The sequence below is a fragment of the Eufriesea mexicana genome, unplaced genomic scaffold, assembly GCF_001483705.2.
Source record: "Eufriesea mexicana isolate 0111107269 unplaced genomic scaffold, ASM148370v2 scaffold1801, whole genome shotgun sequence".
Lineage (NCBI taxonomy): Eukaryota > Metazoa > Arthropoda > Insecta > Hymenoptera > Apidae > Eufriesea > Eufriesea mexicana.
The window spans coordinates 1,109,157-1,125,277 of NW_016909918.1; the positions used below are offsets into that span (position 1 = coordinate 1,109,157).

General features: G+C 33.8%; 2 protein-coding genes across 2 annotated transcripts; one reads left to right on the top strand and one right to left on the bottom strand.

The window, feature by feature from the left end:
• Nucleotides 1-2,601: 2,601 nt before the first annotated feature.
• Nucleotides 2,602-8,775, top strand: LOC108549073 (uncharacterized protein CG7065). The gene is made up of 6 exons (XM_017902294.1): nt 2,602-2,718; nt 4,177-4,286; nt 4,614-5,335; nt 5,521-5,624; nt 5,712-5,820; nt 6,054-8,775. The coding sequence occupies exons 2-6, from the start codon at nt 4,215-4,217 to the stop codon at nt 8,773-8,775; spliced, it is 3,729 nt and encodes a 1,242-aa protein (XP_017757783.1). The 5' UTR covers nt 2,602-2,718; nt 4,177-4,214.
• Nucleotides 8,776-10,136: 1,361 nt separating this feature from the next.
• Klp68D (kinesin-like protein 68D) lies at nt 10,137-13,430 on the bottom strand. The gene is made up of 2 exons (XM_017902295.1): nt 13,106-13,430; nt 10,137-12,389 (listed from the first exon to the last, which is right to left on the bottom strand). The coding sequence occupies exon 2, from the start codon at nt 12,367-12,369 to the stop codon at nt 10,192-10,194; it is 2,178 nt and encodes a 725-aa protein (XP_017757784.1). The 5' UTR covers nt 12,370-12,389; nt 13,106-13,430; the 3' UTR covers nt 10,137-10,191.
• Between the last annotated feature and the right edge of the window lie 2,691 nt (nt 13,431-16,121).

A 16,121-nucleotide genomic window follows, 5' to 3' on the forward strand; every position in this document is an offset into this window, starting at 1 on the left:
TTTACCGTTCACTGCAACACAAATCACGAACCGCCATGTTTGCGATCTTTCGACATTTTAATCCATCTTGATCGGAATTTAAATCACGAAACTTGTTCGCTAATTTTCCAGAAGCTGTACTGTATATTCTTTCAATTTGGTCCACCATTCTTTTTCAATCTTCCCTTAATCCCGTTTATTGTGTAAGGTATTCTAATTAGGATACGCCTTGGAAGTTTTTCAATCTTTTTCAATTCTCGTCGTTGAAAATTGATCCTGATGCTTCGAAAATACTTTCTACGTAGGCACAGTTCGAAATTAGGTATTATTTCATTTGATCCATAAATTGCACTTTTCATATAATAATAATAATAATAATAATAATAATAATATAATAATAATAATTTTTATTTCTAACTAGAGATTCTAGGAATCAAAAGAATTGGGAAATAATATCTAATAGTTTTATTTATCATTTAAAAGTATTAGGTGAAGTAAAAGGTAATCCATTATTTTTGCATGAAATTGAATGCAAAAATAATGGATTTCTTTTTATAAATACAAATACTGGAATATTCAGGTGGTAGCCAACATTGTTAATTTATTTCGTCTTTCATTATATTAGGTGTAGTAAAAGGAAATCCATTATTTTTGCATGAAAATAGTGGATTTCTTTTTACTTCACCTAATATATTAATTTTTCGATGGTAAGTGGATAGTTTTAAAACTATTTATAAGCTTGCACTTTCCAACGACTATTATTCGTCACTAATCTCTTATTACTAATTAAAAATCAGGAAATTCTAAGACATTGGAAAGTAGCATCCAATAATTTTATATTTGAAATTATAATTTTTCAATTTCAATAGCACTACAAAATTGTTCGAAATATCAATAAATAAACGACTATTTGCAAAATTGTTTTATCCTACAATTATTATTCGCCACTGATTTGTCATTATTCGATTAGAAATAGGAAGAATGTGTGGAATTGAAGAATTACGTATAAAGATTTTATCAATTATTTGGAAATGTAATTATCTGGTAACGAGTAGAGAATCTTACTGCCTTTTACAAAGTTCTCCAAAATATCAAGAAACAAATGGCACAGAACATTCGTATACCACGATTAAGAGGAATTCCTGCCTTGAAACTGGAAACTGAAAGAGCAGGAAAGATTCAAATTTCACAAAGTTGCGACATAGTTTGTCAGCATCCGTTTACAAAGGCAAACACGCCAAATAGCTTTCCGATATTTTTGATCCACCGATATATCTCGGCTAAAATATTGGAAAACTTTATCGCCAGCATCGTAGTTCGGTAAATAATGTAGAGTTTCGGAATACGATTTTCGCGACTCTTCTGGAATTTCCATGAAAACAACTTCGCCATATAACGAGCACACGAATTTTTTATACCTCGTATTCCATACGAAATCCCACATCTCAGTGATACTGAAAATATTTGAAAAACGAGATATTTATATTATTTGTATTATAAAAGATTCCTAAGCTCGAGTACCTTAATTTAAATCCATACCATATTCTAAATCAGATATTCTATGTAATTATTAAATTATTAAATATTTATTAAATATTTACTAAATATCAAGTATAACTGGAATAAATATTTTGAATTAAATATTTTCATATTTCTAAATTGAATAGGTAACACTTGTGCGAAAGGAATAATTAATTGGTGCTCATAAAATGAGTAATTCATTTCCTGTTGCATGATTTATACAAGAGGAATAATAATGTAAAATTTATGCCAGATGTAATCGATATCAAGCAAGGAAATATTGTATTCTAGATTCGATCTTAAGCACAGTTCTTATGTATTTGCATGTTCATTTCTTTGCATTTTATTATTGTATAATAATAGATGAAATATCGTATGTAAAGGTAAAATTATTTTTATTAATTTAAAACACAATATTTTATTAAAATCTCAATTTAAAAATTCAAATTTTAGAAAAATTTATAATAATGTAATTTACCACAATTTATAGTAATATAAAAATTTGGATTTCATTAAATTTTTGATATGTTGCGAAATAAATTAATGTTTAAAAAGAATAATATAAAAGGAATATATAAAATTAGAAAGTTCAGAGAAATTTAATTTAAAAAAATTAATATAGAGATTTTGGAAATAAATACATAAATTTGTATTTTTTATTGTATTATAATTGTATCCTGTTTAATTCACAAAATATTTATTTTCGTAACAATAGAAAATAGTGGAAAAGAAGAGAATTAAACTTTTTGATATTCTTTTTTAATTTTTTTTTTATTTTTATTATTTTTTATTAATTACTGTTAATTATTGTTATTATTTTTTTAATTATGAATATAATTAGTTGTGTATTTTAGTATAGGCCATGCTAGTTTTTGCATCATTTATTTAAAACACATCTACATTCGACAGAATTTGTATGATTTAACATTGACTGGGATTAAAACGTTTTTTAAAAATGATAAATACGAATGGACTATTTCATACTTATCGAGTGTTGTAAAAACAGGAAAAAAAGTTTCGTTGGTAATAATGTTTCCTACCAGCAATTAATTACCGAACACGACCTCTATATGCAGGCCAGTCATGCGCAGATCTGTGGTCGTTGAATATTTCTTTTTCGATATGGCCACCGAAAGGTTTTATCGAAAACAAAATTAAAGAACGAAAAATCTACACGGACGGAATTACTGAGAGTGACCATCGTGCATTGGTAATTTGGTAAGTCAAGCTTACTTTTTTTATCTCGTTACTATCAGAGGTTACAATTTAAGCGTAAATTTGCCGAAAAAATAAAAAGACACCAGTATGAAAGGGAAGATTAATTAAAAATCAAGAGATCGCCATTCGGCTATGATCGCTTGGTTGCCAAAGATTAACGACGCGACTGAAATCAATTTACAATATTTTTATGGATGATAATCGGTCGAATAACCTTTTGGTTACGCGTATTACAGGTTGTTCCGTAATTTTCACCATGATTTTGTTACTCCTATTATGTTATTAGCAGCATAATTTATTTAAGCAAGCACCGCTTAATAAAAAGACACGTTGTTTATATAAGTCTCGTTTATTCTCCTGTTACAATGAAACTCACAGCATTATTCGTATTAGCTGTGTTGATTCTATATATAACATGATTTTATTTCAACCTAAATGGCTATGTTTTTCTCTTTTTATTATAAATCGCAAAGTTATTTTAAGCCATAACTTTGTGTGATATTAGTGTCTTTATATGGTGCACTTTGTTTAATGTTTTGTGGTACTTGTGCATCCTGGAAACATTATTGGAAATATGAGGTTTCCTTTTTATCGGTAAGTAGCTGGAGATTAATTCTTATACTCCAGCAAACCGTAGTAATAGTAATACTAATAAGAATGATAATAATAATAATAATAGTGTTTATAATAATACTATAAATTAGTTCTTATATCGAAGAACAAATCAACTTTAATGTCAGTTCCTTTAGGAGCCCAATTACTCTTTAGAGTTGTTAGCCTAAATGTGTAAGTACATATAATAAAATTGATTTATTTTATAAAGTGCGTTATAACAACTCATTTAAAGCATATTTTAAAACTTGTGTTGTATTTTGTGTTGCTGAAACTATCTGTTCAGCAATGTGTTACGACACATAGTATAAGCATTTAGCATTAAGCTGTTTGCTTTTAAATGCAAAGTTATACTAAGTTTTTAATTTAATATAAAATTAAACGTATCAATGGAAACTTCACATTTAAATAATGTTATATGTGTATATAAATTGTTTAAATATGATAGTATATACAACATTAAATGGGTAAGTATAGTTCTTTAAAATTTGTAGCTTTACTATAATAAACTTTGAGAAAAAGAAATATCATACATGATTAAATCAAATTGCTGCTGCAGGGTTGGCTTGTAAAATAATGTTATTATTCTAAATAATTTCTACAAATATTAATGAACATTATCTATATATGTTACTTCTAAATTCTTAATTTCTTTCAGATTAACTATATATTTATTTTCAGTTTATTATTCGCGATTAATCAGGAGTTTATTTTTCTGTAGCATTAACTTATATACTTCATAATTATCTATTAGTTTGTAACTTTTACTAATTCTTATCGTTTTCTGCCAGCCCTAATGCTGCATTGTTATTGTACTGAAACATCATAGCACTTTTGTGTTTTCAGAAAACGTGGTGAGAATTTTTCATAGACGTGGGTCAACCATGCAAAACTTTGACGATCTCGACATAGAGGGACGCAATCCCTCTCATTTATCAGAAGCAGATAAAGAGAAGGTAATGCACAGTAGAAATTGTTTGTAAAAAATGTTGTTATTTATAACTGATACTGAAAGAAACTGTTTATAAACAGAGTCAGAATTTTAAATATATTACAATACACATTTGTCAAAATTAAATACAAACATATGTTATTTTAAATTACTATACTAATCCATAATTATATACTATGCAAAACAAAATTTACCAAGGAAATCCGTGTTTTTGTATTAAAGAAACTTATATTAATTTTACATTCAAATTATCGTTATATTCTTATATTCTGTGATCTATTCTTGAAATGACAGTTATCTGTCAATTTTATGAAATATTTGTATTTCACAGGAAGAATATGATCGAAAGCGTTTAATGAGGAGCAGTGTCACTGCTGAAGATGGCACGCTCAGACCTGTGTATTCTGAAACAGAAGATGGTGATATATGGTGTCATATATGTAATATTGCTCTGTTTGGAGCTCATAAGTTACTAAATCATAATATGTGTAATCGTCACAAAATGAAATTAAATGAATGGCCATATCCAGTTTTATTATGGTCCAAACGTTCAGATATTGTGAAAACAGCTCCACCTGTACAGTCAACTGCCATTGGTGATGGTCTGGCCCCTGGAGAACCAGTACCACCTGGCATGGAAGATCAAATAACTAGAACAACAACGATTCAGATGAGTCTGGATCGACACAGAAGTTCTCCACTCGTTGGTCTTGAATATCTGCTTGAACTGGTTGATAATGATTCTTGTGAACCCAGTTATACATGTGTTTTGTGTGATAAACGAGGTGATCCTCGCACTGTTATGGCTCACATTACCAGTTATAACCACAGAATAACTTATCTAAATAGACATTTCCCAACAATATCGCGAGCAATTACGGAATTACCGCGTACTCCGAATTATAAGCGTGGAGCTAATGAAATATCTGTGTTAGTGGCTAAGAAGATTGAAGAGCGATTTGGAAGATTACAACCGCAGTTGGTAGACAAGAATCAATTTGAAAAGAATAAAATGCAATATATCAAACGGGTCTATCAGGATTACCACTTTAGGTAAGTCATAATATTTTTCTTTTCACGTTTCCGATTTTTTATACTGTTGAGCACAAACGAATTGAGCACTTCGGTTCGCGATGTTTTACGAAAGTTTATGGACGTGATTCGACGAGGTGCGCGCTAATGACTTTCGTAATTTAATTTACCTTTCCTTAAAATCAATGGCTGTTTCCTACGTGCAGGGAAACGCCAGAGTTAACATTTATGGATGTTTACGATGTGCGATGGGTAACAAACTTTGAAGAGAAGATGGCAGAAATGACTGGTAATAGTAGTACAAAGAAAGGTGAGTATACAATAATTTATATTTTTAATTTACAATATTTATGGTTTTGGAAGTATTTATTCATTCATTCAATAATCTTGTATTAAGATTCTCAACCTATCGATGAGAAGCAAGACGATAAACATAAAAGTGAAGACAAGAAAAATGAAAAATCATCACCGAAGAAAACAGATTCAAAGACAGATACTACAAAATCGTAAGTTAATACTTACCCTGAATTATTAACTTTGTATATAACATTTTAATTTGGCAGAATTCATTTAATACCTTTACCATTGCTTACTTTCTATTATCTTTTCCATTTAAATAAATTTGGCAAATAATGATAATTAAGAAATAATACAAATACATCGAATATAATCCTATCCCTTCCTTCGTTAATAAATTGCCGGAAATCAAACATTAAATTAATGTTTTATCTTCTTTTAGGGGTTTCAAGATTCGTATTCTCACGAGGGATAAATTAAATATCCGTAAACCCCTAGATAAAGACGAAGAAAACGTGAAAAAGTCCCCCAAACGTCCCTCTGACGAAACAAAATCTCTCTCGTCACTTTCAAGCATATCGAGTAGCCCATCGCCATCGCGTTCGAGGTCACGATCACCTATCCGTAGTCGTAAGGCCAGTTCAGTAGATAAGAGTGGTAAATATCGTAGTAAATCGCGATATTCGCGGGATCGTACCCGTTCTCGTACTCGTTCGCGTTCACGTTCTCCGGAACCACTTAGAGAGCGAGATAAATGGGATAAATATCGAGAACAAATTCGACGCGCCGAAGAAACACTTGATCGCGCGTTAAAGTTTCATGAGAAAAATCCAGAAAAGCATCCGTCTTATCCTGACGAATGGAAAAAGTTTTGGAACAGACGGTATAAAGAATTGCAAGCTGAAGGCAAAGATCCAAGTAAACATGATTTTAAGCCGGAGTGGATCGAGTTCTGGAACAAACGAATGCGTGAAATTCATAACGAACAGTTACAACAGCGAAAAGAAGAAATCAGGAAACGATTAGAATTGCCGGAAGATAAACCACCAGAAAAATGGATTCCGTCAAATAGGCGTGATAGATCGCCCAAGAGAAGTCGCCATCGTGTAGAAAGCGATGATGAGGTGGAATATGTTGGTACAAAAACAATTAAGACGGATTATTATGATCGTCATGATATGAGGGAACGTGATTATGCGTATTCTTCGTACATGCGTGGAAGAGGAAGTATGTACAGAAGTAGTTATTATCCTCGGGGTATTCCGCCTCGCACAAGATCGATACATTACGCGACACCATACCCGGTAAAAGATAAGTCACCGAGTCCTATACCAGATGAAGTATTGAGTGAAGACTTAGAAGTTGTTGGTTTACTGCGATTACTTACGGCACTGGAGGGTCAATTAGGCTCTCTTGGTCCGAAAATAGTATCCCTCCTTTCAAAAGCATTAGCAGCAGAAAAGGCGAAACCTAATTCTGCCGAAGAGTTATTATACGATGAAGAAGTGAGTGTACTGTTTGAAACGGTTAAGGAAAAGTTAAAAGGTCAGTTATTTGCGGGCATGATAGAAAAAATGGCTATAACGCCAACGAAATCCGCGATACAAAATATTGCTCAATTGCTGCATAAGGCAGCGGAGAACAAAAAGAAAATGGAAGAGGAGAAAAAGAAGAAGCGGGAATTGGAAGCTGCGAGGTCGACGAGTTACATACCTAGAACGGTGTATCCGAGGCCAGTCGAGATAATTACACCTGCAATTAAATCCGAACCCGTTAGTGTACCTGGTGTTGGTACAGTAGACAAAGTCGCCATAGCTCAACAAATAGCAGCTGCTTTAGTAGCACAAGGTAGATCTAATGTATCGCAAGAAGAATTAGAAACTCTAATTAATGCCGTTGTTGGAATGGCCGAGGCATCTAAAAACTCGGATAAGCCAGTAACAACTGCGGATTTTGTTAAAGGGCTATCAAGTGGCAATAATTCCCTTCCTCAGGCTACAACGCCTGCACCCGCGACTTCGACAATAGTAGATACAGTTGAACGCCAAACTTCTAGAATGGAGAGTTTGTCAGATACAGACTTGAAGTCACTTTTACAAAATTTCAAAGACTTAAGTACTCAGGAACAACATGGACTTATTAATTTCTTAAAGAAGTTAGAGATAACTGATCCAGTTCGAGTAGAAAAATTAAGAGCATTTGTCAATTTGGGCACGACGTCAATAGCGACGTCAACACCCAAAATCAAGTCTCCAACACCAGAAAAAATGGAAACTATTACCAAGTCAAATAGAAGTATTTCACCGTTCTCCGGGCGCAAGGGAAATCAAAATCTTGTAGAGGAGGAAGATAAATGGAAACCTAAGATAGATATGTTTGCAAATGATGACGAAGAGGAACAGACAAAGAATGACAATGAGGAGAAACAGAAAACGAAATTAGATCTATCGGATGACGATGACGATTATACGTTTGAAGATATATATAAAGCAGCAGACAAAAATGTCAACGAAAATGAGAAAGCGAAGAAGAAATCACGAGCATTTTCGAAATCGATGTCAAATTCACCGAGATCATGGACGCGCTCTCATTCTCGTTCGAGATCGCGCTCTCCCGTACGATCAAAAGAACTGACGAAAACTAATGATCCAAATGCGATTTTAAACGAGACCAAACGATTAATAGCTAATATAATGGGCGATCTTCCAAATAAATACGTGCCAAAATCGCATTTGCAGCTTGGAAATGAAAGTACTGATCAAAATATGACAAAATCAGTAGACCCAATGACTAATACGTCAACAGCTTCAGTGTCGAACTTTTATAATCAAGATTATGTTCAAAATAATCAATCTTGCTCCCGTCCACAAGGACCTCCTTTAAGTTATCCAAATATGTCCAATCAACAGTTTTCAAATTATCCTCAACAAGTTTATAGTGGTAATCAGGGTTACATGGACAATAGTTATAATTACCAAGGTTACGGTGGTCTAGGAAATCAGGGTCAATACAGTGGACCGTCCATGACATCGAATCAATATCCGACTCAACAAAATTACGATGGATCAGCTTATGCTGGACCACCCACAGGTCATTCTTCTAGTTATTCACAGCAACAACCACAGCAATATGGAAATTACGTGCAACAACAGCGTTTCTATTAAAGTGACATTCAACTTAAGGATCGCTCAGAATATATGGAACTTTTACATAATTGTAAACTATTTGCAATTGTTATGGGACTAGTTTTTACCTTAGACACTGTGCTAGTGTCTAGTGGGAATGTTTCAATGTTACTAGTTCAAGAATCTTAATTGAGGTATAGAAATGACCAGGATTCTGTCTAATTTCTAATTTAATTCAAATAATATTGTAAATACGTTTTAACATCCGTTATAAATAGTGATGACTTTCTCACTACTATGTTACATAAGGACTATCCTGATCATTTCTATGAGAAAGAAAAAAAAGTTGAAAATACGCTTATTTCATTGTCACAGGACTTCCCGATAAAAAGTTTATTTCCCTGTCGTTTTTTATACGTTTATAATCGCGCGTCTTGCCTCGTCGTTCACGAGAAATTGAAATACGCAAAGGAAATGTTGAAATTTTTCTCAAAGTGCGCATAGGCGTGGAGTGAATGTGGATTTTCTAACGATGGAGTGTTTAAAAAATAAAAAAAATGAAAGATGGTTATCACCGGGACGAAAGTAAGTAAAGAAAAAAAGAAAAAAAAAAAAGAAACTTGAAACGAGAAAACGACTTTACTCTCAATTACAGTTTGTAATAATATATTTTAATTAAATTTTATTAATCGGTGTTACGTTCATCATCTTTATAATTTAGCAGTTTCAGATACGTGTGATAAAATGTCAAAGGAGTCGAAAGTAACGATGTTATTTTTACAAGCACTTTTAATGTTTAAAGAAATATATATATATATAATAGCAAGAATAACTATGTGTAATTTTTCAATAAAAAAAAAGTTGTAAAAGAGCATTAGAGTAAACGAGTAAACAATAACCTTCGTTTGTAAATATTTTTAAGCGTGTAAGTTTTTTCATGTCTCCGTGAAACTACAAAGATACAAAGGAACATGTTTTCTTAATACTCGATAATAGTACTAATAAAATTATCCATAAGTTTAACTGTATAAAGAAGGAAAAAACACATAAACAAACTATATTTCATCTTATGTCTCGTAATTTCCATTCTAACAAATGTTACAAAAAGAAGGAAAACAAAAACTATGCAACACATACACGAATAATCCAGTCTTCAAAAACGAGTAGGAATCTGACTTGGACACGATAATTATTTTATATTTTATTAATGCAATAATGAAATAATCGATATATTAATACCATGTGGCTGCACAGTGCACATTGACTAGAGAATTATAAAGATTTTTAGCTATTTCGCGCTTATTGATACACACAGAATACCATGTGTCGTATCACAACGAATCATATAATTATATATATATATATATATAAATTAATCAAACAAAGCTCACGATGCGGTTCGTACAATATTTACACGTTTCTTTACAGACTTTACTGGAACGTATTAAAAATTTCCTACTTCGGCACGAGACCTCTCGTCTTTGGATAAACCGGCGCTGGAATCTGTTGTACCTTCCCAACACTTTTAGGTCGTATTTTCGCAGATTGTAAACGTGGTTTCGATTTAAGCTTCGCACTAGACGCATCCACGTCGATGTCCCCTTCGTCCCGCAGCGCTTCCTCGAGAACAGCTTGAATCGTAGGTGCAATAGCAGGCCCCTGATAGTCCAGCGTTGTTCTGGCTGGCATATCTAGGTCTAGGTTCAATACATTTTCACCCGCATAACGACAACCCCTTTCCATAGCTAGGGCAATTCGTGCATATTCTGAAACTGGCCTACGGGCACCAGGAATCGACGTAGGCCTCTTTATCATGTCTATACTGGATGGTTCCGGCTCTTTCACTATCCAGGAGTCTTCCTCCTCGTCAAGGTGAATCCTCGATAGAATTTTATTTTTCTCCTCCTCTGGAATGAAATTTTCTATTATGAGGTACTTCAGCTTCAACTCCTTCATTAGCTCGTGTTGGGTTTGCTCTAAGTCTCTCCTGTCCCTGTTAAAATCGTTAGTAACGTCTTCGAGTTCTTGTTTGAGAACCTGTAACTTATTAAAACATTTCCTGAGTTTCCTCGATTTCACATCCACTTCTTGTTGCAAGTTCGAATAGGTTTCTTTCACGCCTAACATTGTCAGCTCCTCGTCTTCGAGTTTCTGCTGCATTTCGACCTCTCGCTTCTTCCTCTCGGCAATTTCAGCCGCCTTCTGTTCCAGCGCCCTCTGTTGCTCGTTAGTATGGTCGATTATGTTCTTACCTCCACAAAGCATCTTACTCTCCAGGTCCTTTATTCTCATTATAAGCGTCTCCGTCTCTTGCTTCTCGGCTCTCAATTGCTCCGCGATTAATTTCTTATCCGTCTCTATCTTATTATCTTCGCCTCGGCTGTCCTCCGCCTCAGACTCCGAATCTACGGCTTCGTCTCCTTTCTTCTTCTTCGACTTCTTCTTTCGCTTCACCACCGTACCCTTCTGGGCCAATTTCTCTTTCAATCGGCCAATCTCTTCCTGATACTGTCTCAATAACGCATCCTTCGGATCTTCGTTTATCCTTGGCTTGTTCTTAATATTCTTGGCCCGATTCGCATACCGCAACGTGGTCAAGGTCTCGTCGTAATTGTAACTCGCCGGCCCAATGTTGGCAACCATGATGGTCTTGGAGTTACCGCCTAGAGAGTCCTGCAGTAGTCGCGTTAATTTAGAATCTCTGTACGGCACGTGCGTGGTTTTCCCGTCGACCAAGGCCGAAATTACGTTTCCTAATGCTGACAAGCTTAAATTGATCTTACTCGCTTCCTTAAGCCTCTCGCCAGAGGCCCCAGTTTTGCTCTGCCTTTCACTACCCGCGAGATCGACCAGGTTCAAACGGCCGACCCTGATTCCGCCGCTATCGCCGATCGATCCCATTTCAATGGTAATCAAAAATATCGCGTGCGACCTAGAGCTATGCTCGTTCATATTCGTCGCGCCTATGGTTCTATTCTGGTTTCCAGTGTTCATCAACTGTTGAATTTCCGCGGCACTCTTGCACACAGACGTGGACAGGTCCTTGACGAATACACCAGTGTCCGGTTTTTCTTTCAACTCGAATCTCAGGCTCTGATCAGGCTGCAAAAGGTCACGAATCTCTTCCTGGTATATCTCGAGGTAACTGGCTCGCACCAAGTACTGCATGTTCTCCGATCTACCTATGTGATTAAAAATATGCTCGAACGAGCGTGGAATTACGCCACGTCTCTCGTGGTCGTTCTTCAGGCCTTCCATGGTATACGTTTTTCCAGTACCGGTTTGTCCGTACGCGAAGATAGTGCCATTGAAACCGTCCAAGACCGAAGACACCAACGGCCTGACCGTCTCCTCGTAGAGATCTTGCTGGCTAGAATTCCAGTCGTAGACCGCATCGAATGTAAAGACTTTCACATTGTCGCTGGACGGATCGTCCCGCGGATGACGAATCTCGACCACTCCCCTCGACGGGTGCACGTCGACCACGCGCGTGTAACCACGGGTCAGTTCTTTCTCGTCCATCGGTCTGCAACGCACGACCACCTGGACGCACTGGGTCACAACGTCCGCTGAGCCGCTCGACTTCATGCTCTTCTTTTTCCAGGTTTTCAGCTGGTTGTCCGACTTATCCATGTCGATGGCCGATGCTTTACCTGTGCAACGAGAGAAACGCAACGGTGAGCCGAGACACTCAATCCGGACTCAAGCACGCACATCTGCTTCGCAAAATCAATAATCTGCCCCTTGTAAAAATTGTGAAATAATCATGTGGTAAAAGTAATCGCTGGTTTCGCAAAGAGACACGGCGGTTATGGTGCTTGTAAATAAATAAAAGTTCTATGGAAGAAACGTGTGACGTCTCCTTTGTTTAATTAGTACGGTTGTACTTCTTAATAATTGTTGCTGTTAATGGAGAAGTGACGAACAAGACGCCGGTTGACGTAACTGTTTGTACTTGAGTGACTTTTCATGTGTAGGATGTACCGTGTAGGATCCGTTGCATGGTCATTGATTAATCGAAACATGATTGTTTTATTCTCGAGGAAACCTGTCCTTCTTCGTTAACCACAACAAGCGCGGGGGAAAGGGGATTCAGGCATACTATACTGATTCTTAATAATCAATTACATAGAGAAATCGTTAGAAGAAATTTCGTGGGATTGCTGGTACAAATTTTCTACGTTTAACGGAAAACTTTCTTGATTTTACATTTTAAATATTTTTCGAATATATGTTCTGTCACCTTTAACGTTAGGAGGAAAAAAAAAAAGAGACAAAAAAAAACGAAAGTTCGACGTGTAAATCTTAACCAAACATGATGTGACATACTAAATGTTACGGGCATGTATTTTTCTATAATTTCACTTACCTTTTCAAGCTATCAAACACGACAAGCACACGGAATGTAAGAAACGTTACTATAAAGGAACGATGATTTTTCGTCGTATCCGCATGTTACCCTTCCCTGCAAAGTATTGATCCATTGTTTGCTTTCTAGCATTTACACTGTCAACACGCGCTCTTTTGATTTCCACTTATTCTAACGGTTCTAATTCGTCAGTTGCTAGAAGTCCCCGCTTTAATTACAGCTCAGAAACGCAGAAACTACAGAAACAAATGTAAAAACAACCGTATCATATTTTGACAGTAAAAAAACCACTACAGTCTAGCGTGCGCAATGAAGTTCCCTTACTCGTTTCCACGGTCTTACTGAATCGATCTCTCGTTTAACCATTGGATATGTTCCTCGAGATAGTCGTGTTAAAGTTGGTTACGCGAGTTCATAATAGGAAATTTACTTTATCGACAACTCGAATTTTTAATTTTTGTTGAATTTGGAATATTGGACTAATGCTGACGTTATGTATTTAGCTGAAATTGAATTAATGTAATAGAAAAGAATTTTATTTAAAAAAATTATTTTTTTCTTTTTAATTTTTTTAACATATTTAGAAATTCTTTTTAATAGCAACAATATAGATTATTGAATATGACATTGAAGTATTTATTTTATTATATTAAGTAATATATTTTTGCAACATAATTTACATTTAAGTTGGTTTATATACTTCAGGTTGTTTTTTTTATACGTAATAGCATATTTAAATTTATGAACTAAAATTGCAATGTTGAAATAAGTATCATTTTTTATGACGTTTACTATGTTCATGATTATGTAAATTTCATAAATTTGAAACTATCAACTAAATATTACGTGTTAATCATCTGTAACAGGAAGTAGCTTTACATTTCATTAAGCAAATTAAAAAAAATAAACGATAAAATAAACATACTTTTTATTTATATGATTGCTCTTTAATATGTTAGAATGTTCTAGTGAATAATACTTCATTCTAAATTATAAATATTTTTATATAATTTTGTATTTCTTAACTGAAAAACGTAATTGAAATTATATATATTTTGTCAAAGAATTATTACATTATATATAATAAATATTTTATATTTTCGAAATATTAAATAAATTTTATGGAAAGTTAACTTTCAATAAAAATATTATTTTTGTCTCCAACAACAAATTTTTGATTAAGGAAATGACGTTACGCTGCGTGGCTAGTTTCGTGGCGTGCAAGTCACCTTCTCGAAAGGGTGCTGTGACAGTATTATTTATTAGAAACGTTACAACCTTTAATTAATAACTGAAATCAATGTCGAAAATTTGGAAGTGTTTTATATAAATTTACAGTGAAGTTAGTGTATTATAATTAAATTGATAAAAACAATAATTTTTTGTATAAAATCGTCGATGAAATCTTTTCCAATTACTTGATACTTTATCGTAAAAACATTAATTTTTTAAGTTACTTTTATATAGTGATCTTAAATAGTACATTACTTAAAATTACATATTTCGAATAATTTTAATATAGAATTACCTATGTATCTATTACAATTTACTAATTTAAGCATTTAACTGTTATTTTTTTTGTTCCAGACAAAATGAAATTGTGGTTAGTTATAATTCATATCATTTTGGTTGCAACCAATATATGGGTCACAGCACATTTTCACGAAGAATTACCTGAAGACAATGAATTTGCAGAGTTTGAAGATTTTGAGGAAGAGAAGCCAACTCAAACAATCAACGACCGTAATACTGAACATGTCAAAGAATCACATGATAATCAAGATTTTGAAGAAGAAGATGTTTTAATTGTTGATGGTGATAGTGAATTTGATCACTTCCAAGATGAAGAAGAATTTGAAGGATTAGATTCAGCTGGAGGAAATACAGGGCCAAAAAGTGATGAACCATCTACTTTAACAATTACAAAAATACCACTTCATTTACGTGCAAGATGGGACAGTTTTTACTTAGAAATACTAATGATCATTGGATTATTAGTATATTTCATCAATTATGTAGCAGGGCGTTCCAGAAATGCTCGTGTAGCGGAGATGTGGCTTATAGAACATAAGCAGCTACTGCTAGATAATTTTTCTCTTGTTGGTGATACGGGAAAATCAAATGAAGATATGTCTGAAAATGGTTTGGTAAAAGAAAGTCAATCACAGTATAGTTTATATTGTTCAGGAAGAATTGGATGTGATTCCATGTTAATTGAATTAAAATTAATTAAAAGACAAGATTTAGTTGCAGTATTAGCACAGCTTGTTAGACCTCAAAATGATCAAGCTCATATACGCGTAGAATTAGCAAAAGATGAAACAGACAATTTTGTGTTAGCAATAGCTACAAAACGGACTGCAATGCATTTAGTACGTGATATGGCTGATATTAGTGTTTATTGTCCAGAGAAGAGACCAGGAGAAAAATTTGGTCTTCCATCAGGTTTTTATGTAATGTCTGAAATTGCTGAAGTAGCATCAGCTATTTTAGATAGAAGAATTTTACAAGCATTTTCAAAATTTGCACCATATTTAGATTATATACATATTAGTGATCAATTTAGTGGTCCAAAACAACAAGAGTAAGTAATGAATATATTTTGCTATAGAAATAAATATTTTCTTATTATTTATGTATTGTGATATTTTATTTTTAATTTTACTTTAGAGATACAACTCAATTAACAATGCCTGAAGTAAAAAGAGTTTTACTTGTTGGACTTAATATAAGTATTAAAGGACGTACTACTAATGCAGAAGGTCAAGAAAAATTGAAACTCCTTCTACAACTAACCTTCTACTTATTAGATAAATTACGTCGTTTTAAATTATCTAAAGAGGTTTGAATATACATTTTTCTTTTTAATTACGTTACTATTTTAATATTTGTTCTTAGCTTACATTAAGTCTTTATCCTATTTAGGGTAAAAGTAAAGCAGATAAGAATAGATTAAGGGTAGAAGAAGCATTCTTAAAAACAAGTCATGCAGCTAGAGCTGAAGCAGCTGCGCAGC